Source organism: Notolepis coatsorum (assembly GCF_963971535.1).
Source record: "Notolepis coatsorum genome assembly, chromosome: 1".
Lineage (NCBI taxonomy): Eukaryota > Metazoa > Chordata > Actinopteri > Aulopiformes > Paralepididae > Notolepis > Notolepis coatsorum.
In genome coordinates, this window is record NC_140165.1 from 180,312,167 (window position 1) to 180,339,605 (window position 27,439).

At 43.3% G+C, this 27,439-nt stretch overlaps 1 protein-coding gene across 1 annotated transcript in view; it reads right to left on the minus strand.

Annotated features, from left to right (window-relative positions):
- Positions 1 to 27,439, minus strand: part of LOC311241883 (lissencephaly-1 homolog A-like) — a 233,183-nt gene that overhangs the window by 40,188 nt on the left and 165,556 nt on the right. The window contains exons 4-5 of the mRNA XM_084330823.1: positions 18,667 to 18,741; positions 17,794 to 18,000 (exon numbers count right to left, since the gene is read on the minus strand). Coding sequence (XP_084186949.1) covers positions 17,794 to 18,000; positions 18,667 to 18,741 — 282 coding nt within the window. The remainder of the gene's footprint in view (positions 1 to 17,793; positions 18,001 to 18,666; positions 18,742 to 27,439) is intronic.

The following is a 27,439-nucleotide window of genomic DNA, read 5'->3' on the forward strand; positions in this document are numbered from 1 at the left end:
GTAGCAATTATATAGGGCAACACTGGTACCGACTGGAGACAATGGGTTCCCTCCGGGGTGTAAGGCCTGGAGGGTAGAGGAATGTTCGGGTACTCCGTCTGATTCAATGAGGAATAAAGAGACTCCAGGTACAGGAGTCGGTCCTTGTAAACTCCCTTGATCAGCAGCAAAAGCAATAATTGTAATCCAAATGCCCGACAGCATTGATGACAGCTAGCCAGCCCCGTCCACGAGGCAGGCCCGAGTTGTAATCCTCACGAGGTTGAATCCCAAACGATAGTGGAAATCAACGATGCTCTTCTCCGGTGGTCACGTCCCAAATCAATATAATCCAACCAGGAATGGTTCTGCAATCGCCGACGCCGATTCTCCTGTGTACATGTCCAACGGTTCTCCGCCTAGGACTCCTCGGGTGTGGGCGACGTATTTAGGCCACACACCCTGGCTAAGTACACTAGCTAAAGACACGACGAACCGCTGGGTAATGCTACACACGGAAGAACTGTGGCCGCACGATATACAATAAATGATTGACTATTTACTTCACATTAGATTAAGTCGAACTCAACGTTACTTCATTAAACTCTGACACTTTTACCATTCTATTCGCACGCGGTTCTCAATGCTCTGTTTAGACGCAAGGTTGCTCACTTCACTGTTTTACCGAACTTGATGAACAGCTACTTAGACGAACTGAATGAACTACTGCTGGGCACACCTGCGCCAGCATATATACTTAAGTGAATATCTAGTCCCAACCTCAGTCCTTGTCTCGTATTACTACGCTGACTCCGGGCATGTTCTGACATGCCTGCAGTTGTCTTTGAACTTGCCGTTGGGGGCTTGCGCGTTGGCGCCTGGGGGCGCTGTCCAATAGGAGAGCGAATATTACTCTGGTCTGAACGCAGGTAAAGGGATATTCCGTGTATATATATAAATAATATACAAAGTATATCAAACAATAAAGGGATATTCTCAGTTTAATCTGGCCCTTCACAACAGACAGGAACAATTTCAAATCTTGACGATTTCCATCTTTTCCATGAATTTCAAGTTGTCATGGTTTTCTATGGTGACACAGATTCCAAAACCAAAGCAGAAAAACACATAGTCTAAATATGAGCTTGTTTTTCAAAATTCCTGAAGTTGAACCTTCTCAAACCTCAAGGTTTTCGCTGACGGCAGCAATATTCTAAAACAGTGCAGATAAAGGTTTTAGGTCTGAGTGAATGTCTGAAGACAAATCAACTACTAACCTATATAATCAATAACTTGGACATACCTCTGTTGTATAAGCTACAACGTATTCAGTATTATGCCAATATTATCAGCTATGAACTCAATTTACCCCTTAACTCAATGGACGCCAGACCCGAGTAAAGTCGGGTTAACTCGCCAACCGTTCAGCACCAGACCAGAGTATAGTCGGGTTTTCATCGTTATTTCTTTTATTCAATATTTGTATTCATTATTCATCCAGGGACCTTGGTGTTACCATAGGTAGAGCCATATGAAATCCGCGTTCACGGAATCGTGGACGGAATCGCGGAATTTACCAATAAAAATACAATCAACTGTAAACGTGGAATATTGCAGAATTTGCCCTAATCTGGACTGAAATTCCGTGTTCGGGAGAACATTGAACGTTTGGTGCAAAGCAAACATGACCGGGGACGCTACAGCGTGTTACACACAACACGCAGCAATGTCCAAGCGTCTAGCTGCTTCGGTGTTAACGTTGGAAGAAATTCCACACTAAGCCCTAAATTCAGAGCAGAGCAGTATCCTAATGATTTTTATATGACCGACAATAAGGTGTTTTGCAAATTCTGTCAACATACCGTGGGGACTGGACTCGCAAAACACGTGCGAAGATCACTCTCCAAAAGCCATGTCAGGAAACACACCAACTCTCTAACGATGGTCACTAATGATCACAATAGATACAGCTAGAGCACAAGGCTAATCACTGACACTATTGTGATTAAATAGCCATGTAACGTTTAGGGCTGTACCGAATGCTTCCAAGCTTCGATCATAATGTTGACATTCAAATTTTAAATCAACATTCGAACTTTCTATTTTTAACAAAAAAAATATATATTTTCTTTATTTAAAAAAAAAATTAAAATTTCCTTCTGTCTATTCAATCTGTTTAAACCAATGGGGGTTTTCTTCACAGTTGCATTTAAAGATTAGGCTACACTAATATTATACTATAAGACATCACCATCACTTTCATACCAACCGTGCCCTTATTGGATTTTTATGTTGACGAAACTGATAAAGTTGATTTAATAAAAGAAAAATACTAATTTAATCAGATGAATCACTTTTTTAATTTTTTTAATAGACATTCAAAGCTTCGTTCGAATACTTCAATAGAAGCTTTGAATGTAAAAAAAATGACATTCGGTACAGCCCTAGTAACGTTACAGTACATAGGACTATAGATGGAAATTATAGCTTCTTGCTAAATCTGGTGCACCCATCTATCAAATTTAATGCTTTTATACCGATCAGGCTGATAAGCTTAGTGTTCAATACGAATGCCGTTACTGACAATAAAATAATCAGAAACGACCCCCCCTTTCATGCATTCATGATGAAACATAATACCTATGACATAGGTGTGATTTGGGAATAGTAGCGTGTACAGGCAAGAAACGGCAACGTTTATAGTAGAATTGATGTATAAGGCTATAACTCAGCAATTTCGGGAATTACCCCAGACTGCTCTAAAACCATACTTATATTCACCACGGTATAACACAGGAACGTATGGATGGAAACATTTATAATTTTTCACATATTGAACGATAGATAGGTGATGTCAAATGGGCCATAGTATTGTATCCATAGCTAAAATATAGTTATAGCTCGACAAACAAGGTGACAAACTCCTATCTTTTAAAGCGTGGCCTTGCTATGACGGGCTCCGTCTAATAGCTGGCGCTGAATGAGTTAAGGTCGGAGAACCTCATAGATCACCGATACGGCTAAATTGAACAACTCCTTTAATTCCGAATGCATCACCCTTAAAAATGGTCTCATAGCTTGAGTCCATAATTATACACGTTTCCCTGTTGTCTAGAATTACATTAAGTGACATTATTGTGTAAACTTGGGAATTTGGAGTTTAATTTCACATGAAGAGCTGGACATGTGTGAAAGCCCGACTTTGTTAACAGAGTAATAACCAGAAACAATAATGAAAACGTTTTTTTAATGGATAAATGGCAACAACAAAACTGCTTGCTACAAAACAAATATATTTAGGTCTAATAATTGAATGTTTATTATTATGCGATATTATCTTATGTTGAGTACAATTAAAATCTACTGCATTTTGAGATGAAGTGAGTTTTAAAGATGTTTAAAGATTAATCACAATTAGGGGTGAAACGGTACGCATTCAACCGTACACCATTCGATACGACCTCCACGGTTCGGGGCATGTGTGTATTGTTCGGTTATAACGTTAGCCGCAAGCTAGGCTAACGTTACGTTAGCCGCAAGCTAACTAGCGCTAGCGGCGAGCTAACTAGGGTTAGCCGCAAGCTAACCGTGGAAAAGCTCACAGCGAAGTGACTCCACGACACCAGTTCCATTGTGGGGAAGTGGGGGTATATTGACGAGGCTTGACAACAGATGTTCAAAGATAACTTCACATTTATTGGCTGTTGGTTTATATTATATCAGGGCTTCTCCTTCCAACGCAGTGTTACTGTTGACTATTTACTTCCTCGTGTGACATCACTTCAGATACGGCTACCAAGACACTCAAAAAGCAAAAGCGAGTCGAGTCGATTAGGTACCATGCAGTGAAAAGCGGCATAAGAGAATACGTCATAATGTTTCATGCAATTAAAAAGTAAATATATATTTAGTACACATGATTTATTTATTTTAAATAACAGTGACTTTTCCTTTTTGATAAGAAAGTCTAGTGCTGGTTGAGCATAATGCATACTTTATGTTGCCTTTGTCTATAATGTGGCCACAAAAATAGAAAAGGTTTAATTATTTTGTTTGTTTGCACTAAGTTAATACTTTGACAAATGTTGCCTATATTTTTCAGTCAGTTCGGTCTTTGTGTGCCAAACATTATTAACACTTTGGCGACCAGAGTCTTGCGCCGATTTATAGGCCAGAGGACCGAGCGTTGTCAACAAACCGATGTACTTTCTAACAGCTATATATATACTTTATAGTATTGCTATCTGTCCATTCTGATTGTCACTTGAGTGCATAAACCGTGCCTTCATAATGGCTTAAAGAAAATAAAAATCCATCGGTTGGTTGTCATTTTATAGCGCCGTGAATATAAGGTTTATCGCAGTTTTCGCCTAGTCTTTTTTCTGGGGAGCTAGATAATAGGCTAAAGGCTAGTCACGTTATATCAAACGCCATTTCTGCTGTATATATACGAATGAAATAAAACAAATTGCATAGCATCCGGACTATTACAGAGCATCTATGGATGAAATGGGGGCGGCGGGCGACGCCGATTACTATTATTGATTAGCAATACAGTGTGCGTTCAATCAGCCATTTTCACTGATCGATCACGTTGCGTTTTAAAACAATGTCCAATCCAGCTGTAATTTGGGGGAATAGTATCCTACCGTCAACCCATGTGATCGCCGGCAGCATTTCGTCAGTAGTCATCGGAATCTGGTAGATCGATATGTCCATTGGTTGATCATAAATCCCATTATTCCAGCTGAAATCTGCATTCGGTAACGGGATCAAAGATGGAGGGTGTTCGTTTGGAACCGAGGCTCATATGAAACGCCCACAGACAGTAAAAAATATATTTTTTTCAATCGCCCTCAATGATACTGCAGTGGAGCGATGGCGCCCCTAAGCGGATCTGGCCGGTATTGCATGTTTCGAAAATCAAATATGTGGGTAGGTCCTGCAAGTCGATCGCGGACGTTAATAGCGTTATTAATATGGAATAAAACAATAACAACTTGCCACAAGTTAACTCGTGGCTCTGGTCCACAACGCATGGCACCGAAACACGAGTTAACTCGTGGCTGGTCCCTATGGACTACACTTGGCGCGACCCCGAGTCAGTCGCCATGGGTTTTGCTCAGCAACGAATGTGCACATTTATAGTTATTATGTTTGTTTTTATTACTTTTTTTATCGAAGCATCACTGGCGGGGACGTCATACGACCGTCAGTCACTTATTGACCTAAACTCCGGACTCAAAGGGGAGTTTAGAGACACTTTATCATGCCAGGAATGGCCATCGGAGATCAGGCGAGACAAAGACAACGCGCCGGCAGACAAAGAAGGACGCAAGACAAAGAGAAGACACAGGGGGAAGAGGAGCGGGATCAGATTAAGATTAAGGAAATCTGCTTACCGTCCGGCTATTCCATCCATCTTCCTAGCGAATGCCCGTTCGCTAGAGAGTAAGATGGATGATTTACGTGCACGGGTCCGATTCCAGCGAGAGATGAGGGAATGCAATATCCTGTGTTTCACCGAGACCTGGCTGAAACCAGTGACTCCCGATCACAGCATCTCTCCCTCCGACTCCTTCACCATCTTCAGAGCGGATCGTACAGAAGCCTCCGGGAAGAGCATCGGCGGGGGGCTATGCCTTATGACCAACAACGGCTGGACTAGCCCCGGGGAAGTGAAGATACTCTCCCGTTCATGCTCTCCCGACATGGAACACATCACGATCCAATGTCGCCCCTTCCATCTGCCGCGCGAATTCACTGCAGTGATAATGACGGCAGTGTACATCCATCCCCAGGCGAATGTCGGCAGGGCGCTAGGGGAACTACACTACCATCTGAACGCGCACCAGATCAAGCATCCGGACGCAGCCATGATCATAGCCGGGGATTTCAATCAGGCAAATCTGAAGAAAGTCATGCCGTCTTTCTTCCAGCACATCGTCTGCTCCACAAGGGGAGGAAATACACTCGACCACTGTTACACCCCGTTTAGAGCCGGATACAAGGCTGTACCGGCTCCACCATTAGCGGGAGCAACAAACACATCGGATCACGCCGCCATCTTCTTGGTCCCAGCGTATAAACAGAGATCACGTGACGCCGTCGTGTCACGTGAGGTAAAAAAATGGGACGACCAATCAGAGGCCACGTTTCAAGACGCACTGGATGACGCCGACTGGGGAATGTTCAGGAGGAGTAATAGTGACGTCAGCGATTTCACAGACGCTGTAGTGTCATTCATAACAACACTGGCTGATACTATCGTCCCCACAAAGAAGGCGAGGGTGTTCCCAAACCAGAAACCATGGGTGGACAGTACCATCAGAGCAGCCCTGAACTCTCGCACCACTGCTTATAACCGGGGCAGAGAGTCAGGAAACATGGAAGAGTACAAGACAACAGTCTACACTCTGCGCAAGGCTGTCAAACTTGCTAAGAGGACGTATGCCGACAAGATGGAGGCACAAATGGCACAGAATGACACAAGAGGATTATGGCAGGGACTGAGGGCTATAACTGACTACAAAGTCAGCGCCCCCTCAATGGGGAGCGACGACGCCTCCCTTGCGGACAAGCTCAACACCTTTTACGCTCGGTTTGGTGCAAACAGTGGCACTGCTAGCCCAACGGCTAGTGACGTCACTGGTGCGCCGGCTGTTGTGGAGGGGGGGGGGGCATCCGCGGGGGGGCGGGGACGCTCTCTCATTGACGGTACACAGTGTGAGAAGAGCATTTATGCAGGTGAACACCAGGAAGGCTGCTGGCCCAGATGGAATAACAGGACGCATACTTAAGTCCTGTGCCAACCAGCTAGCCCCTGTGTTCACCGCCATATTCAATCAATCCCTGGCGGAGTCGGTGGTCCCTGCCTGCTTCAAGATGTCTACCATCATCCCTGTACCGAAGAAACCCTCCCCAACATGTCCAAATGTCTACAGACCGGTGGCACTCACCTCTGTGGTCATGAAATGTTTTGAGAGGCTGGTCAAGGACCACATTTGTGCCTCCCTCCCCAGTGATATGGACCCTATGCAATTTGCATACAGGACAAACAGGTCCACTGACGACGCGGTCTCCCAGGTACTGCACAGCACCCTCTACCACCTTGACCGTCAGAAGGGGGGCTATGTAAGACTGTTGTTCATTGACTACAGCTCAGCGTTCAACACCATAGTCCCCACCAGACTGGTGGACAAGCTGATCGAGCTGGGTCTGAGCTCCGCCCTGAGCGCCTGGGTACTGGACTTTCTGAGTGAAAGACCCCAGGCGGTCAGGGTGGGGGGTCAGACCTCCAACACCATCACCCTGAGCATCGGGTCCCCCCAGGGCTGTGTTCTAAGCCCCCTGCTGTACTCACTCTACACACACGACTGTGTGGCCAAGTTCAGCTCCAACTCCATAGTGAAGTTCGCCGACTACACGGTGGTGGTGGGGCTGATCTCGGACAACGACGAGAAGGCCTACCGGGAGGAGGTTGAGGTACTGGAACGCTGGTGCCAGGACAACAGCCTGCTCCTGAACATTGGTAAAACCAAGGAGCTGATCGTGGATTATAGGAGAGGACAGCAGGAGACACACACACCACTGATGATTAACGGGGCTACCGTGGACAGGGTGAGCAGCTTTAAGTACCTGGGGGTCCACATCTCAGAGGATCTGACATGGTCAACACACATAGACACAGTAGTAAAGAAGGCGAAACAGCGCCTCTACCACCTGAGACAGTTAAGGAAGTTCAGAGTATCGGGGAAGATACTCCAGTCCTTCTACTCAGGAGCTGTAGAGAGCATCTTGACCGGAAACATCACTGCCTGGTATGGAAACAGCACGGCACAAGACAAGAAGGCCCTACAGAGAGTGGTGCGCTCAGCCGAGCGTACCACGGGTATTGCACTACCTCCCCTGCAGGTTCTATACAACAAGAGGTGCAAATCCAGAGCCTGCAGGATAATGAAAGACCCTCACCACCCCAATAACAGCCTGTTCCAGCTGCTGAGGTCAGGCAGACGCCTACGAACCCCAGCTACTAGGACAGAGCGGCTTAGGCTCAGCTTCTTCCCCCAGGCCATCAGAGTCCTGAACAATGAACATTGAGTACCACTGTAACACTTTAGCATGAGCGGGCACACACTCAGGCCGCACGCACCCTCACTTATTGCCAAAAGGAAAGGCCACTTTAAATTAGTATTAGCAACAGTAACAGTGTATTGCACTACTATTACTACTACTGTTAACTGTCAACTGTTACACGTCATTGCACAAATTTATTGTTACCTACTACCTGTTATTGCACAATTTTATTGCAAATTTTTTTTTGTATTGGATTCTATTATATGTTATATGTTGTACCAATTGCACATCGTTGCGGGCAAGACCACCCGCATTTCATTGTATATCTGTATGCCGTGACAAATAAAACTCTTGACTTGACTTGACTTGACTATAGTGTTAAAGTTAAACCTTTTTTTGACCAAATAAATGAGAAGCATGTTTAAATCAGCAATGCCTCCCCTTTCTCTCCTAGCTCTAACCGTCACTGTCAAAATAATATGCCTGATGTCAAACTGCCTCATTCTTTCAGTTTTTGCATGACTATGTCCTTGAGAATAACTGAAAAGTTGGATTCTTTTTAGGCTACCGTATTTCCTCTAATAGTGACCTGTATTCAATTAAAAACCGACTCTCTATTAATGTCCGGGTACGCTGTTGAGCTAAGCAATTATAAGCCGACCTCCTAATACAAACCGGGTTACTAATATACGCGTGAGCGAACCTCTCCTTACTTCCGTATGGAACACGGGTCGCGCGCAGCACGTAACACAACAACAACAGAGCAAGCATGGCAACACTACTTTCCGAGTGGAAACGTTATGAGAGCTAACGTTGCTACCTACAGTACCCGGAGCTGCTAACTGGCTAACGTTATGAGAGCTAACGTTGCTACCTACAGTACCCGGAGCTGCTAACTGGCTAACGTTATGAGAGCTAACGTTGCTACCTACAGTACCCGGAGCTGCTAACTGGCTAACTTTATGAGAGCTAACGTTGCTACCTACAGTAGCCGGAGCTGCTAACTGGCTAACGTTATGAGAGCTAACGTTGCTACCTACAGTACCCGGAGCTGCTAACTGGCTAACGTTATGAGAGCTAACGTTGCTACCTACTGTACACGGAGCTGCTAAGGTAAAGTTACTTGATTTCACTTTGAAAACGTTGAAATGACCAGTGACCACCTGTAATTGCACTGTTTACTATTTCATACAGTACTTGGTTTCAATAAATGAACCCAGTACATTTTACTGGGTTCAAACTGACACAAAATGTTGATTTATTCATTATGATCCGTTTGAAAATTAGAAATATAGGCCTCTCTCTTATACAGGCCTCCTCCTAATACAAGCCTGGTACCCGCTACAGTTGAAACAAATACAAGCCCGGGTCACTATTAGAGGAATTACGGTATATATCTTTAAAGATAATTTTTTTTGCGTTTATCGCTTTATTCTACTGGGCAGTCCAGTAGAGAGAGAGAGAGAGGTGAAACGGGAGACAGAGTGGGGGGAAGACATTCGACAAATAACGACGGGTTCGGGAATCGAACCCGGGTCGGCCGTGCCGCGACTCAGCGTGTTATGTGGTTCGCCACTGGGGCGCCCTAGGCTATATATCTTATGCTGATGTATGGTATTCTTGGAGTGTTAATTTTTTGAGAAATGAGATTGCATAGGTCTATGAATCGAGATCGCTTGGTATCACTCCGGAATCACGTTTCACAATCAGTGATCAAGTAAATAAAACGTCCAACTCGCGCAACGACTCGGCAAAAATATCATATCAGCAGAGCACTGTCAAAACGCTGTTTATATCCATCAATAGCCATCAACTTAATGACGTCACCGCCGTGGCGGCCTGTCCTGACAAATAGCGCATCTTGAAAGGCGCGTTAATAAATTCGTTTATCTGGCTTACTGCCGCGGATTCAAGCCACGCAATAACAAAGCGCAACATTAACACATTCGGGGCCACTGGGATGAGTCTAATACATCTCTAGAGGACCAGCAAATGTAAACAGACGTGGGGCTGTTTGTAGAGCTAAATCTATACTTTATAGTATTGCTATCTGTCCAGTCCCTTCAAAATGGCTTAAAGACAAAAAAAATTCATCAATACGTTCTCATTTTATAGCGCCGTGAATATAAGCGTTATACGGCATTTGGTCTAGTATATTTCCTGGAAGGCTAGATAAAGGGCTAATAGCTACTAACGTTATATCCAATGGCATTTCAGTTATACAGATGCTACAGTTAAAACTCAAACTGCATATGGTCGGCACGGGCGGGGGACGTCGTTTCTTATTATTGATTACCAATAACCGTGTTCGTCTAAGTAGCCACATAGGCCGATCGCCTGGATGGCTATCAAAACAATGCCCGATCGGGTTGTACTTTACGTGAAAAAGATCTTACCATGAGCCGGTTGGATCCCCCTGAGCATTTCCCTGTTATCGATCGCCATCTGGTAGATCGATATGTCCATTGGCTGATGATAAATCCCCTTATTGCATAGTGAAATCCGCGCTCCAAAAGGTATTCCGTGGAACAGAAAATAGCTGATGAGTAGAAAACTACATTAGAGATCCAAAAAAAATAAAGACAACTTCTGCCACAGGGAACACTCTTATCACGATAGTGCCCCTAAGAGGATCTGGCCGGTATTGCACTCTCTCGAATTCAAAGAGTAGGGTACATCTGCAGTGCAGCTCGGCGACCTTGAATAAGTTATTAAAATGGGATAAAAGCCAAAACAACTTGCCACGGAGATATCCGTGCTTCTGTCCACAACGGGTGGAATCGAAACATGTTGTTCGTCCCCATTGTGTTAAAATAAGGACAGCTGTTTACAAGTGGATGTTTAATGACAATAAAGCATAACAATGGCTGAAATGAAACCCAACGTTAACTGGTTCCCGGCCAACCACGGACATGTCCGTGTTTCGGATCCAACGGTAGAGGGCAAGGTTGCTTTGGCTTTTATTCCATTTTTTATTTTTATTTTTTGATCTTTTTCCCCCTCCTTTTTCCTCCGTTTTTCTCCCATCCCAATGTTAGTCGTTATGCCAATTCCCAATCCCCTTCCTGGTCGCTGCGCACCTACCCCCTACGGTCGGTCTGGGAGAGTGGAGGCTATCACATGCTTCCTCCGACACATGTGTAGCCAATCAACCGCTTCTTTTCACCTGGCAGCGCAGACTCTCACTGAGAGGGTGTAACGTGTGGAAGGATCACACTACCCCCCTTAGATCCTTTCCTCGCTGTGCAGGCGCCCCGACCGAACTGTAGGAGTCGCTGTTTACAACGACCAGGACCCACCCACCAGCTTTCCCACCCCTAACACTGCCAATTGTGTTAGTATGAACGACCAGCCAAGCTGGTAGCAATGCCGAGAGCTGGGCTCGAACCCAGCATCTCCTGCACTAGTGGCGAGCGCCTTGCCCACTGCGCCACTTAGCCGCCCTGGCTTTTATTCCATTTACTCAATGTCACCGAGCGGCCCCACTCTTGGAATTCTGAAAAGTGCATTACCGGCCAGATCCTCGTAGGGGCGCTGTCTCGATAATGCAGTGTTCCCTGTGGCAGAACGGTGCTTTCTTAAATTTTTTTACTTTGAATGGAGTTTACTGTTAGCTGGAATCTATACGTGTAGCCTGTAGCTTGGAATACCTTTTGCGACGCCGAATTCAGTATGCAGTAAAGGAATATATCATCAGCCAATGGACATATCGATCTACCAGATGACGATCGATAACTGGGAAATCCTTTTGGGGATCCAACCGGCCCACGGTAAGATCTTTTTCACGTAAATTACATGCTGATCAAGCCTTGTTATCATAGCCAACCAGGCAATCAGCGAATGTGGCTACTGAGGCTAATGCCGTTATTGGTAATCAATAATCAGAAACGACGTCCCCCACCCCCCACCCCTTTCATGCATTCATGGTGGACCATGAATACCGACAATGTGCATTTTGAAAATATACTAGACCAAATCTCATATAACGCTTATATTCAAGACGCTATAAAATGAGAACGTATTGATGATTTTTTTTTCTTTAAGCCATTTTGAAGGGACGGTTTATGGTCTCAATTGACAATGAGAATGGACAGATAGCAATACTATAAAGTATAGATTTAGCTCTACAAACAGCCTTGCGCACAATGCAAGTCTGTTTTGAAATGCTGGCCGTATAGAGTGAGATTAGACAGCGCCCAATGGCCGGGAATGTGTTAAACGTGAAATGCCTGTATGGAAAATGCTGACAAAATTGTTGTTTGTTATTTTCTTTGAGTTTCCCTATTGAATGATTTTACTTTCTTATGGCATTAGGTTGCAACAAATCCACTCGAACGAAATTCGTTCGCTCATAAAATTTGTGACATTCTAAATCTGTTTTAATGTTGTTTAATGACAATACACCGACTCGCGTTTTATGATGGTATTTTTAATATAGACACGTTTGTCACAAGTTAAGTTGCTATAACTTAAAACGTTAAGATACCGTAATTCCTCTAATAGTAACCCCGGCTTGTATTTGTTTCAACTGTAGCGGGTACCAGGCTTGTATTAGGAGGAGGCATGTATAAGAGAGAGGCCTATATTTCTAATTTTCAAACAGATCATAATGCATAAATCAACATTTTGTGTCAGTTTGAACCCAGTAAAATGTACTGGGTTCATTTATTGAAACCAAGTACTGTATGAAATAGTAAACAGTGCAATTACAGGTGGTCACTGGTCATTTTAACGTTTTCAAAGTGAAATCAAGTAACTTTACCTTAGCAGCTCCGGGTGCTGTGGGTAGCAACGTTGGCTCTCATAACGTTAGCCAGTTAGCAGCTCCGGGTGCTGTGGGTAGCAACGTTGGCTCTCATAACGTTAGCCAGTTAGCAGCTCCGGGGTGCTGTGGGTAGCAACGTTGGCTCTCATAACGTTAGCCAGTTAGCAGCTCCGGGTGCTGTGGGTAGCAACATTAGCTCTCATAACGTTAGCCAGTTAGCAGCTCCGGGTGCTGTGGGTAGCAACGTTAGCTCTCATAACGTTAGCCAGTTAGCAGCTCCGGGTGCTGTGGGTAGCAACGTTAGCTCTCATGGCGTTAGCCAGTTAGCAGCTCCGGGTGCTGTGGGTAGCAACGTTAGCTCTCATGGCATTAGCCAGTTGGCAGCTCCGGGTGCTGTGGGTAGCAACGTTAGCTCTCATGGCGTTAGCCAGTTAGCAGCTCCGGGTGCTGTGGGTAGCAACGTTAGCTCTCATAGCGTTAGCCAGTTAGCAGCTCCGGGTGCTGTGGGTAGCAACGCTAGCTCTCATAACGTTAGCCAGTTAGCAGCTCCGGGTGCTGTGGGTATCAACGTTGGCTCTCATAACGTTAGCCAGTTGGCAGCTCCGGGTGCTGTGGGTAGCAATGTTAGCTCTCATAACGTTAGCCAGTTAGCAGCTCCGGGTGCTGTGGGTAGCAACGTTAGCTCTCATGGCGTTAGCCAGTTAGCAGCTCCGGGTGCTGTGGGTAGCAACGTTAGCTCTCATGGCATTAGCCAGTTGGCAGCTCCGGGTGCTGTGGGTAGCAACGTTAGCTCTCATGGCGTTAGCCAGTTAGCAGCTCCGGGTAGAGCTGCCGCGGTATTGATTTTTTCCTTACCGCACACATTTGCAAAATATTTCCTACCGCGCGGTTATTACCGCACGCACACAAAAAATAAAAATAAAAAGTTTGAATGCATTTTTTTTTTTAGTAGTAGTCTACTCTTTATAGCATATAGCCTGCCTCTAGTCTAAATGTCTATCTTTAGAGGATTACTTTGCAGCATGAATATTGTTTGGGATTCGGCAAGCACGCATTAGTTATTGAAAGTGAAACACGGATTCGAAGTTTCCCCTCTGGTCGTGCGCAGTTCACTCGGTGTCGCGGGCAGGGGTGGTTACCCCTAACCCCCCCGACCCTTTCTTATTATTATTACTATAAAGTTACTACTTTATAATAAAGGCATTCGTTTTGTGGCATTAACATTATATAGTTATTAAGGCTGTCAAATATATCGCGTTAATATCGCGTTAACTCCCGATTCTATTAATGCCACTAATTTTTTTAACTCAAGATTAACTAAAAAAAAAAAAAAAAAATTTTTTTTTTACTAGACTTCACTCAGGTGTATTATTGATGCTCTCATTGATACTATGTTTGTTTCTGAAGTGTGTGTGTGTGTGTGTGTGTGTGTGTGTGTGTGTGTGTGTGTGTGTGTGTGTGTGTGTGTGTGAGATATAGAGAGAGAGGGGGGTGAGAGAGATGAGGAAGGGGCAAAAGAGAAAAAGAGCTGGGAGAGTGTGTGTGTGAGGGAGAGAGGGGGGTGTGTGATTAATCAGCCCTTGTGTGTGTGAATGTAACAAGTTCCTAACGTTTTCTTTCCCCTATTATTTCATGCACACTTTATTCATTGTTTTAAATTATTATTTTCTTTTAAGTTATTTTGTGCATCACTCTGTTTTGAATTTGATGCAAATTTGCAATGCATGAGGGTCATCCTTTTGTGTTAAATGGCTGCACAAAGCAAGCATTTGTTGACTCGCATGTTGATAAGAGTATTAAAACTTGGAACTTGAAAAAGATCTGTTTAAGGTAAAAATAAAAATAAAATGCGATTAATTTGCGATTAATCGCGAGTTAAATATGGACAATCATGCGATTAATCGAGTTAAATATTTTAATCGTTTGACAGCACTAATAGTTATACGTTCAATAACATCAGCGTATTTACCGGACCAAGGCAAGCAATACTCTATTCATATCTCAGTTCCTTTCTTTGCTCAGAGCGTGCTGAGTTGTCCCATTCTGCGGTCTGTTAATAAAGTTTTCAATCAGACAAGTGTATAGAACGAAGGGCTTTTATTATAACATTCGTTGCAGACAGTAAAATCATTATGTCTCGTTTAGTACTCCTGAGGAGCGATGATAGTCCACTCCGGCGGAGAGTTAAAGCTAACGTTATTAGCCGTGTTGTGATGTGCTGACATTCAGGAAGTAAAAACCTAATACGCGCTTGCCGATTGGTGGTAACACACTGCATGACGCTACAACGTGTGACGCGTCTCTCTTCTGACCAATCAGTGGTCTGCAATGTTTCACGTGACTTTTCTGGTACCCAATAGGGTCGCTTGGAATCTCGATAGAGGAGTAGGGTATATCTGCAGAGCCGCAAGCCCAACGAGAGGAGGGTAATTTATTATTATTATTATAAAAAACAGCGGTGACGCGGTATTCAGCCTACTCTGCGGTGGCCGTGATGTAACAGCGATACCGCGGTAATGCGGTAATCGCGGCAGCTCTAGCTCCGGGTGCTGTGGGTAGCAACGTTAGCTCTCATGGTGTTAGCCAGTTGGCAGCTCCGGGTGCTGTGGGTAGCAACGTTAGCTCTCATAGCGTTAGCCAGTTAGCAGCTCCGGGTGCTGTGGGTAGCAACGCTAGCTCTCATAACGTTAGCCAGTTAGCAGCTCCGGGTGCTGTGGGTATCAACGTTGGCTCTCATAACGTTAGCCAGTTGGCAGCTCCGGGTGCTGTGGGTAGCAACGTTAGCTCTCATAGCGTTAGCCAGTTAGCAGCTCCGGGTGCTGTGGGTAGCAACGTTAGCTCATAGCGTTAGCCAGTTAGCAGCTCCGGGTGCTGTGGGTATCAACGTTGGCTCTCGTAGCGTTAGCCAGTTAGCAGCTCCGGGTGCTGTGGGTGGCAACGTTGACTCTCATAGCGTTAGCCAGTTAGCAGCTCCAGGTGCTGTGGGTAGTTTAGTTTAGTTTCTTTAATAGTTGTCATACAGAAGTACAGAATACTTTTATACAAAATGCTTCTTACTGTTTCGCTCCAGAGACTGTGCTAGACAAGATAAGTATGAAATAAAATAAAGTAGCATGTAAAAAGAAGTAAAAATAGAGGTCCCAGTGTTCAGTATAGACATATGTACAATGTTCGATGCAGACTAGAAGTAACTGAGTTACCATACAATATACAATATACTATGCAATATACTAATATACAATACTATATAGTGCAAAGCAGAAATGGGATGAGGTACAATTTAGGTACAATTTACAGTAAGGTGTACGAGTTGTAGTGCAAATCCTTTACCAATAAATATAAAGTGTGTTTAGGTGATCTAAAGTGTGGAGAGTGGGTGCTGCAGTGTGTTGTTTGTTTAAAGTGAGTGTGTGCGTGGATGTGTGTGCTGTGTGAATTTGATGGTTGTTACATAGTGTTTATTGTTCGTTGAGCAGCCTGATGGCCTGGGGATAGAAGCTTCTTCTGAGTCTTTCTGTGCTCGCCTTGAGACTCCGGTATCGCTTGCCTGACCGCAGCAGTTCAAAGAGGCAGTTGTTCGGGTGGCTGGAGTCCTTGATGATTCTCTTAGCCTTACCCCTGCACCGCTTGTTGTAAATGTTCTGGAGGGTGGGAAGCCCCCCTCCAATTGTGCGTTCCGCTGAACGTGTCACTCTTTGTAGTCTGCTTCGGTCTTGTGCAGTGCTATTCCCAAACCAGGAATCAACGTGCTCTTTTACAGTCAGCTGCTTTCAGCTCTGTTGTTGTTGTGTTACGTGCTGCGCGCGACCTGTGTTCCATACGGAAGTAAGGAGAGGTTCGCTCACGCGTATATTAGTAACCCGGTTTGTATTTAAGGCCGGCTTATAATTGCTTAGCTCAACAGCGCACCCGGATATTAATAGAGACCCGGATTTGAATAGAATACAGGTTACTATTAGAGGAATTACGGTAAGTGTATTAACATTTTCGTTCTCTCTGCTAAGAAAGGAGAGCTTGTGTCCTTGTGTGTGTTTTTAACACCTCGCCAAGTACCTGTGAAAATTAATGCATGAAGCACCTCGCAGACAGACCACACCCAGCGTAAGCCCTCATCTGTAGTCTTTCCACAGTATTGAGACACAATACTGTCGGACAATCTAACAATAATAAGTGCAAGACATTTTCTGATGCTTGTATCTCGCCGCACCAAGTCGGGTTTGGTGACGCCGAGTCACATATATGGTTGCCATGGTAACTAAGGAAACCACTGGATGGTGCATGAGTAGAAGGGTGTGAGCAGACTTCTCTTGAGACTTTGGGGGAATAAACAAGTATGTCCACCTCTTTCTATGACCATTATAAGTACACCCACCCATCAGCCTAACAACTGATTATTATCTACTTGGGGTGGGAATCACCAGAGGCACCATGATACCATATTATCACCATACTAGTCACAATATAGTAATATGGCGATATTGCGATATATTGCAATTTATTACCTTTTCTAACTACAAATTATGTCCACAACAGAAATCTCTATCAACATGCAATAAAACATATATAAATCATCTGTTTGATCTAATAGGATAATGCTTTCAGTCTGTTCACCTCATTCCAATCATTTGTATTGTAGCCAAATGGGATTGTCAAGCTTCATTGTTTTGACATATCGGCACATAAAATATTGTGATATATTGCTGTATGGATTTGTATCCCCCCCCCCACGCCTACTACCACCCCCCCCCCCCCCCCCCCCCTCTATAGTAAGCTACGAACCACCTAATCAACCAGTGCTACACCATTGACAACATGCAAGGTTGAATATGGCAACATTCTCACATAAACTATCCCAGTATGTAAATGTTGACAAAAAGCTGAATCCAGAATTTATTAAAAAGAAAACAAGAAAACATGTTACTGCTGAGGAGCCTGGAAACCTAGAGAGAGAATGTGAACATCCAGCCACATACCTTTATTGTAGCATCCTCTGAGGCGGACACCATGACACTGAACACCGGGTGGAAGATGACACGGTTTATGGGGCTGCGGTGGCCACTCAGCGCATACTTCTCCGGCGGGCGCGGGATCCATTCTTTGGGGTCGCGTTTCAGGGCGACGGGCCCGCCCAGGGTGATCTCCTCCTTGGCCTCGTTCAGCTTCGACTCCAGCTCCATCACCTGCCGAGTGCGGCCAGGCAACAGTTAGAAACTGCACTTCCAACAAACCAAAACACATATCACACTGTAAAATACTGGCCGACAGGTAGCCAACCCGTGTTTGACTACCAAACAACTAAAAAAAACGATTTCGGCAGCTTAGAAGTCAACTTGGTCTTTGGTTGGTTGGTTGACCTGATGAGTAAAAAGTTAGTTCCATGCCCGGATATGGGGTGATGGTAATGGGAAGGGAAATTGTAAGACCATGCACTGGAATGTTAAAAAAATATATACCGTACTTTTCGCACTATAAGCCGCACCCGACTATAAGCCGCAGCAGCTAAATTGAATGATGTGTACATATATAAGCCGCACTGGACTATAAGCCGCAGGTGTTTTAATGTTTAATTACCATATGTAAGGGTTCGTGCACAGAGGGGATTGTCACAATACTGTCGGACAAATGACAAGAATTAACTCATTTACAAGTTGTATTAAGTTTAGCAAATAAGGGAACAGATAAATAACATTTCAATGCAGTAAAAAAAGCAATATTTTCAGGTTTGGTCCACATATAAGCCGCACCGTTATATAAGCCACAGGGTCGAAAAATGGGGAAAAAAGCCGCGGCTTATAGTCCGAAAAGTACGGTATATATTTTAGGGGGGGGGGGGGGGGGAGACAAACCTTCTTTTGTAATCTGATAACCGAGGTCCATTTCTTTTCCAAAAGGCCAGCATACTTCTTATCCATCTCTTCATTCTGTGGAGATAAGATTTTTTTTAAGAAGAAACCCAAGCAGAAACAGCCAATCAGAGTGATGTGTTTCAACCCCAGGTGGAGACAGCCAATCAGAGTGCTGCGTTTAAAACCCAGGTAGAGACAGCCAATCAGTGCTGCGTTTAATTGGATAGGCCTATAGGAGGTGGCCTGGAGGCCGGCTGGGAGCCTACGAGGGTGTGTAAATAATCCCTGTACCTTATTACTGGAGCCAACCTAGTGTACACACACACACACACACACTCACCACCTACTAGTCATAATCCCCACTCACACAGGCTAATCTCCTGCAGACAAGGAAAGCGTAGGCAGTTTACAGCCACACTACCAGTAGAGAATTGGAAGTTAACTTGATGCAGAATTGGCAGAGACCTAGCCCCACCCCCACCTGGGGCTGGGAAAATAACCACCATTAAATCAAGGCTTCAAAAGGCAATGTCTCCCTCCACCCTCTCCACATTGAGCTGGCACAGCCACAGCACACCTTGAACCAGTGGCTTCCGCCTCCAAGGAGTGTTTCAGTGTTTATTTGTGACACCTGCTATAAGTCTCTCTATAGTCGTCTTTACACAAGAGTATTTATCCCACAGTATTGGTGGAGCCGAGTCTGATCACGGTTTCTATGTGAAGATGGCAAGCCAGAGGAAGGGAGGGTTAAAATGACCCTGGTTTGACCAACCAGAAGTATCCGACATCGTGATGTAGGCTAAATATACTCCAACCAATATATACTACATTTACTAACCAGAAGTCTTACTATGACACCATGGTGTTCAGATTCAGATAAACTTTAAGCGTCATTTATGTTAAAAACACATAGGAACGTAATACGGCATTGACAAGTACAGTGCATAAACGCTTTTCAATTAAAATGAGTGCAAAACAGTGATACAATAATACAATAAAGTGCAATGGCTAGTAATCTGTTCGTATGTCAGTGCAAAATATAGTTTAAAAATCAGACCCTAGCAGCTCCCGATAGAGGGGAGGGGGGGGGCATTCGAGCTGCTGAGGGGTTTGTGGCGGGTTTTCAGGATCTTGGGCAGCCGTAGCCGTCTACCGTGGGAAAGCATGGTGAAGAGGTCTTGACCCGGGTGGGTAGGGTCTGCCATGATCTTCCTAGCCCTCATCAAGGCCCTGGTGGTATGTGGGGACTCAAGGGAAGGAAGGGTGCAGCCGATCACCTTCTCCGCCGAGCGTATCACCTGCTGCAGCTTGTATTATAGTATGTAGAATATACTCCAACCAAAAGCCTCACTCTGACATGATGTAGGCTATACTCCAAGCAGAAGTCTCACTCTGACATCAAGGTGTGTAGGCTATACTCCAACCAGAAATATCACCATGTAATCCACCAGGTGTGGGTCAGTTTGTAGGAAACAACAAAGTCAGTGTAGTCTGTGGTGTAGCTTGGCGTTATCTAAAAGACGAAGAGAATGGTTTGTGTTTGCTTTCCCTAATTGTAGGCTACCAACAAAATGTGGTTCCACACTTCGCTTTCATGGACTTGCATAAATTGTACCCAACTACAAATAGCATTACTCTGCACCTGGCAGACCTGATGGTCTGCAGTGACTAGTTGGAAAGGGATGACTGACAGCCAGAGAGAAGACAAATGTTTCCCTAAAAAACACGTTTTTCCTCAGGAAATGTGGCGTTTGGAGAGTGGAGAGAGAGAGAGACCTGCTGGCTGGCCTGCAGGCAGAGTTTTGTCAATCACTAGTAAAAAATGTATTGATTCATGTGGACTCTGCAGGGTAAGGACAATCACAGTTGGTAAAAGTATGGATACAGAAACGGATGAGGATGAATTGAGTCCCTGGTCTGGGTAGTAGTCCTAGATATTTTTGAAACCGGGGTTTTTCCTCCTTCATTTAAAAAGAAGAAACCCATCGACACCAAGGGTAGTTTTAGAAAACGTCTCAGTCCACACAACAACAATGCTAAAACGTTCACGTGATATGACCTGGACATTTACATATTTGAAAAGGAGTGGGAAGAAGCATACACTTATTTAATCCCACCCCTATTTACTCATCAGAACATACTATATTTTATTTACTAATTCATACATTACTAGACTTATATTGAAGAATGAACTTAGTTAACAATAAAAAATTATTAATAATACCTTAATATTTGCCAAACTGTTACCCTGTAAAGTTCCTCTAGCCATTTTGTATACATATATACAACTATATACCTACATATGCACATATATAGATACATACACATACTGCCAGTTAGCAAACCCCTTCTTCATCTCTGTACCTCTGTAAAACCATTTTACTGTATTTTATTTTAAACAGTTTTATGTTTTGACTTTTCTTTAACTCCACAATCAGACCGTTCCATAATTTTACTCTGCATATTGAAATACAAAGACTCTTCATGGTCATTCGAAAACTATCTTTTTAAATGAAATGTCCCCCTTAAATTGTAACCCACATATTGCATGTTGAACAGTCTTTGAATATTTCCTGGGAGTTTATTATTTTTTGCTTTGTACATTATTTGTGCAGTTTGATACATTACAATATCAGTCAATTTTAATAATTTTGACTGTAAGAAAAGTGAATGAGTATGTTCCAGATATCCAACCTTGTGAATGATGCGCACAGCTCTTTTCTGTATGATGGTTAATGGGTGTAATGAGCATTTATAATTATTTCCCCAGACTTCAACGCAGTAAGTTAAATATGGTAAAACTAGTGAACAGTAGAGAATGTGAAGTGATTTGTGATCCAGGACCTGCTTTGCTTTGTTTATTACTGAAATGCTCCTTGCCAATTTGGGTTGAATATGTTTAATATGTGATTTCCAATAAATCTTTTAGTCAATCGTGACGCAAAGAAAAACAATTTCAGACACTCTTTCAATTTCCACCCCATCTATTTTTATCTGTACACATATCTTTTCTACAATTTCCAAACAGCATTATTTTGGTCTTAGATACATTTAATGACAATTTGTTGAAATCAAACCATATTTTAACTTTAAACATTTCCTGCATAATGGCCTCCTGCAGTTTATTTAAATTATCCCCAGAACAGAAAATATTTGTGTCATCGGCAAACAAAACTAATTTCAGTAACTTGGACACTTTAATGTCAATGATATACAGTATAAATAATTGTGGCCCCAAGACACCACACGGCACACGCAATGTCCAAACACATTGAAGAGCAATCACCCAGTTTCACATACTGTTGTCTCTTATTTAGATCAGTGGTTCCCAAAGTGGGGGTTGCAAGCCACCGGGGGGGGGGGTCTCGTGAGATGATTTCCAGAATGTATTGATTTCATACAACAAAAAAATTATAATAATTGTATGCAGTCAGGCGGCCACTGGACTTAGAAGCAGGCCAGGCCAGTGTTTCTAGTTGCAGCGGCATGATAGGTAGACAACCTAGGTGGGGAACAACCAGGAGATCACTGCAACAGAGGGCAATGCATTCTAAACTCACAAAGTTGGAGAACTATCTCTCTCACACACAAAGAAAAAACAAAAAATCCATCAAAATCAGTGTTGTTGCTAATCATTGACACATGCTAAACTGTAATAATCCCCCCAGAAAAATCTACTTTGCATTTGATATTGCAAATATTTTACTTTTTGTGGGTTTTTTTTCCAATAATTTGTGATGCCATCACACACTGGCATTTAAATGGTTAGAATTATAAAATGAATTGAATAGGTGGTGGTTGTGATCAGGGCTGAAGTTGAATAAAAGATGTATGAAAGAAAAAGTGGCAAATTATTTCAACATAATATTTGTATGGCGTTTTTGAAGAGGACAATGTCCATTATGGTAAGAGTGTGAGTATTTATTTCAATCTTTTTTTTCAACATTACAAAAAAACTAAAAATCCATCAAAATCAGTGATGCTAATCATTGACACATGCTAGCCTGTTTTTTTTAACAATACTTTGTGATGCCTCACAAACACCGGCATTTAAAGGGTACAAATTAAAAAATTCCTGCACGAGAATTTATTTTCCTGGTGGGGGACCCCCAGACCCCCTGCTTAAAAAGTGGCCTGACTGGAGCTATATTTCCTGGCCTGAATGATTTTCCCAGTCCGGCCCTAGTTAAAAGCATCCAACGCTTATTAGTGCGTGTGCGTTTGAACATTTGTATGTTTCAACCATACATTAAAAAAAGTTTACATCTTTAAAAAAAAATTATATACCACCCCTATAATAGTGGGGGTCGCGGCTCTCTGACACCGTTATTTCGGGGGTCGCGGCCTGAAAACTTTGGGAACCCCTGATTTAGATAACCTTTGATCCAGTCTTGTACTACTCCCCTGATGCCAAACTTTTCCAATTTGTTAATTAATATATTATGGTTGATTGTGTCAAATACTTTTTTTTAGATCAATATTGTTTTTTGTCTATGGCATTTGTGATTTCCTCTATTGTTTCCAATAATAGCCAGTGACGTTGTTCTGTTTGCTCTGAACGCATATTGGCTATCAGAGAGTAGTTGATGCTTATCTAAGAAAGCATCTAACCTGTTGTTAAAAAGTTTTTTGAGTACTTTGGAGAATTGTGGGAGTAAAGAGAGACAGGTCATCTATCTTGATGAGGACGGTCTCTGTGCTGTGATGTGCTTGGTAGGCTGACTGAAGGGGTTCGTAGAGCTCATGGTTGGACAGATGTTGGTGAAGCTGGACGGCGACTGCGCTTTCCAAGGTGTTACTTAGGTAAGGAAGGTTGGAGATCGGCCGGTAGTTATCCAGCACCTCAGGGTCCTAACTTTAATAACAGTACATCTGCAAACAGTGCCAGTGCAGTTAAATGTTCAGTGCCAGTTCAGTTATGAGGTTACTTTTTTCCAATTCAGTTCAATGCAGTTCAACTGCCAGTGCAGTGCATAACTAAATAATAATTAAATAATACAAAATAATAATTTGTTTAAAAGAAATCAGAAAGAAATTGGTCAAATGTAATGAGATGTCCTTTAAAGCATTTTAAAGTTGTAGTAAAGATTGATTTATATGAAAACCGATTTATGTATGATTTAGCTAGCTCGCTAATGTTACTGGGATTAAAGCAAGCTTTAAAAATAGCTGTAATTTATTTATTTAAAAAAAAAATTGCTTTCAGGAGGGGCGGGGGGGGGGGGGGTTATGGTTAGCGTTAGCTGGTCCTGGTGTCTGCCTGTTAGGTTTGATCTAAACACCAAATGTGCTTACCGTCTTCTCAATAAATACCAATGTACACCCTGTACTCTCAGTAGAAAGCTATGCTAGCTGTTGGCCAAACAAAAACACATCTCCCAGAGTTTTAAGCTAGGTTAATGGCCATTTCAGATGCCTTGCAGGTGTGTGCATACAGGGCCCGAAACTAGAGCCTGCGACCCGCAGGCAGATTTTAGGTTTGGCGAGTGCCACCGAGAGGTCTGTCCGCCATGTGGCAGCACTGGCGGGTAACAAAATAGTCATGTCAAATAATTAGAACTGCGGTGTGTTTTGGTCTTACGACAGGCCTAATTTGTGGCTTGTTTACCAACATCACATCTGCTACTCTTCTGTCCTGATTGCCTGTGGCGCCCGCTTGCACTGTAGGGAGCTAACGTTATGTCCGCCTGCTATAGCGATTAGCTAACGTTAGCTTAATAATGGTAAATGGGTTACAAATATGTGGAACTATGGAAGGAGTAAGCCGACCGCTAAAAAGAAAACCCACCGCGGCAGCGAGAGCGGGACCACCACCTAACAAAAGAAAGTTTCGAGAGGAGTGGAAGGTTGGAGATAGCGGTGTTTCAATAGACTGGCTACAGTATGATGCTGGGCTGTAGTGATGAGTTGTTCCGTGTGCCGCAAGTATGTCAAAAAGAAAAACAGAAACAACACGTTTGTCATGGGTAGTAAATCAATGAAGCTGGAATCCATTCGTGACCATGAACAGAGCCAGTGTCACATTGGCTGCATGTCTGTGTCCCGGATTCAATCAGAGCCTCATCTCTCAAGACCCTCTGTGGCTAGGCTAACAGCCATGTCAGAGCAGAGGTGGAAACTGAGCTGCACTTTCTAACAACCTGCCCACTGTACCAAGATATCAGAGACATATACTTCCCATGAATTGCAAACACCCAAAGAGAGTTTGAAAACATGACAAATAACAGAAAACTCCCATACCTACTGGGTGGAGTACAGCAATGTGCTACTGTACAGAAAAGGACATCCAATGGAATACAACCACCATAAAGGCTGTCAATCATGCAAGTATTCCTGCACTACCTGTACTGTACTGATCTCTGTACATAGACCTGACAAACAAGCACATACCTTTAAATTCACTTGAAAGACTGCTGCTGTTTCTAAACGTTATTCTAAGTTATCTGTACTTACTTACATGTACACGGATATATGTGTCATGTACAGTATATGTGTCTCTATCTTTTGAGTTAGTATTTACATTTTATATATATGTAACACAAAAATTCGTTTTTTTTGTCTGTAAGAAATATGCTTGGCGGTAGATTTTTCCCATCTACCCGCCACCGAGTCAAAAACAAAATTTCGGTCCCTGTGTGCATAGCCAGGTGTGTGTGTTTCTGTGCATAATGTATGTATGTAGGCTGCAGAGCCAGGTAGCATATTAATACCACCCCCATGGTTTGTTAGCCTGCACCTGAGCCCCACACCTGCCACCCTCACAGACATTGTTCACCAGGACAATTGTGAAAAGGCGTATAGTATCCTTTTCATACGGTTTAACATTAAATTGTAATGTATCTTTCAATTATGTTATCATTACGTGATAATAGTGACATTGCCCAAACCCAGGACAGACTAAATATTCATGAAGAAAAAAGAGTGGGTACAGTAGACCCATACACAAGCAAATAAAACACACCGACATCTGGACACACACTGTATGAGGTAGCACTGAGCAGAGCATGCTTGTTTCATTCCCGAAACTACTGTTGATATTGGGCGCATGGCAACAAAACCATAATGGATGTGGCCAGGGGGCGCAGGGGGTCCGCCAGACCACAGATGATTTGAGGTATTTTTTTATTTTTTTCAGATAAATATTAAATTAGCATATTTTTATCATCAGAAACATGAATAGTCTCTCCACTACAATAAAAAATTAAGATAAATAAATAAACATCTAGACATGATTTTTTAACGTTAACAGTAGGCTACCGGGTAGCCGCTAAAACGCGAATCAGTTGACTGTATCACTTTCCGTAGCTAGCCTAGCACGCTAGTTAACTTTCTCGGCTCATCTGCAGTCAGCCGCCAGAGGCGAAAATGTGTGACAAACGAAAAGGAGATGACGGCAGCTCATCTGCAAAAAAAGTTAGGACCTACAGCAATCGCGAAAATTACATCACCATGGGCTTCACTGAGGGACCAGACAAACGACCCGAGTGTGTGATTTGTGGAGAAAAGTTGGCAAACTCGAGCCTGAAGCCCAGCAAGCTGAAGAGACATCAGGCGTCTAAGCACCCAGAAACCGTTGGGAAGGATCCAGAGTTTTTTCGGAGGAAAGAACAGTCTCTCAAGGCGAACAAGCCCGTTGATGTTAGAGTAGCGTGGAGCAGGGGTGGCAGTGATTTACAGAAGGCTACCGAAGCCTCCTTTGAGTGTTTGCTTTTAATTGCAAAAGCAAAGAAACCGCACAATATTGGCGAGCAGCTCATCAAACCAGCCTGCATCAAAATGGTTTAGAAACTGTGCGGCCCACAGGTGGCGGATAAACTAAAATCAGTACCACTCTCGAACAATGTAGTGAAAGACCGAATTGATAAGATGTCAAGTGATTGCGAGCAGCAGCTGTCAGAAAAGCTTAGAAAGGGTCCATTTGCCATACAACTTGATGAAACTACAACTGTCGCAGACGAGGCTGTGCTCATCGTTTATGTGCAGTATATCGAAAATGAGGATCTGAAGCAGGACATTCTCATGTCAGTCAACCTTACTACCACCACTCGAGGTGAGGATATTTTTACTGCAGTGGATTCTTACTTCATTCAACATAAATGCAAACCGTTCACCATTAGGGCCTGATTTGAGAGGATGAATACAGGATTTGAATATTGGCCAACATTTTGAAATACATATGGTGCAAGATGAGATTTGTTGATTGAAGGCACAAGTCAAAGAAGCATAGTGGGTCTAATTATGATGCATATGCCTGTGTATAAGCAGTTTGTTATTAAAATGACAAAAAAAAGTATTAAAATGACAAAAAAATTGTATTTTATGGTATTTTATTAGGAGGGGGGTCCAGGAATTTCATCAGAGATGTTTGGGGGTCTCTGGGGGAAAAAAGGTTGGGAACCCCTGATCTAGGCAGACCCTCCAGGATTTTGCAATTCTGCGGTTGCAGGAATGAACACAAATTCAACCAAAGCCTGCATGATTTTTGACAGCAAATTTGACACAATCCCCTAATATGTCTGCATAAAATACTCAGGCTGCAAGCAGGTCTCTGGTTCTCATGGCCAGTTTACCTTGCAACATGTTGGTGAATGGGGGAGGTACAGTAGTGAGACAGAGGGGGTTAAAGACAGGCCTGCTTGTGTGTTGCCTAAAAATAACTGTTGATATGAGGTTATTCTAAAAATACATTCAAACTGAATAATAATATTTTCATGGATTCACAATTTTCACAATATCATGCAATTTCCCCACAATATAACATTGCAAATTGAAA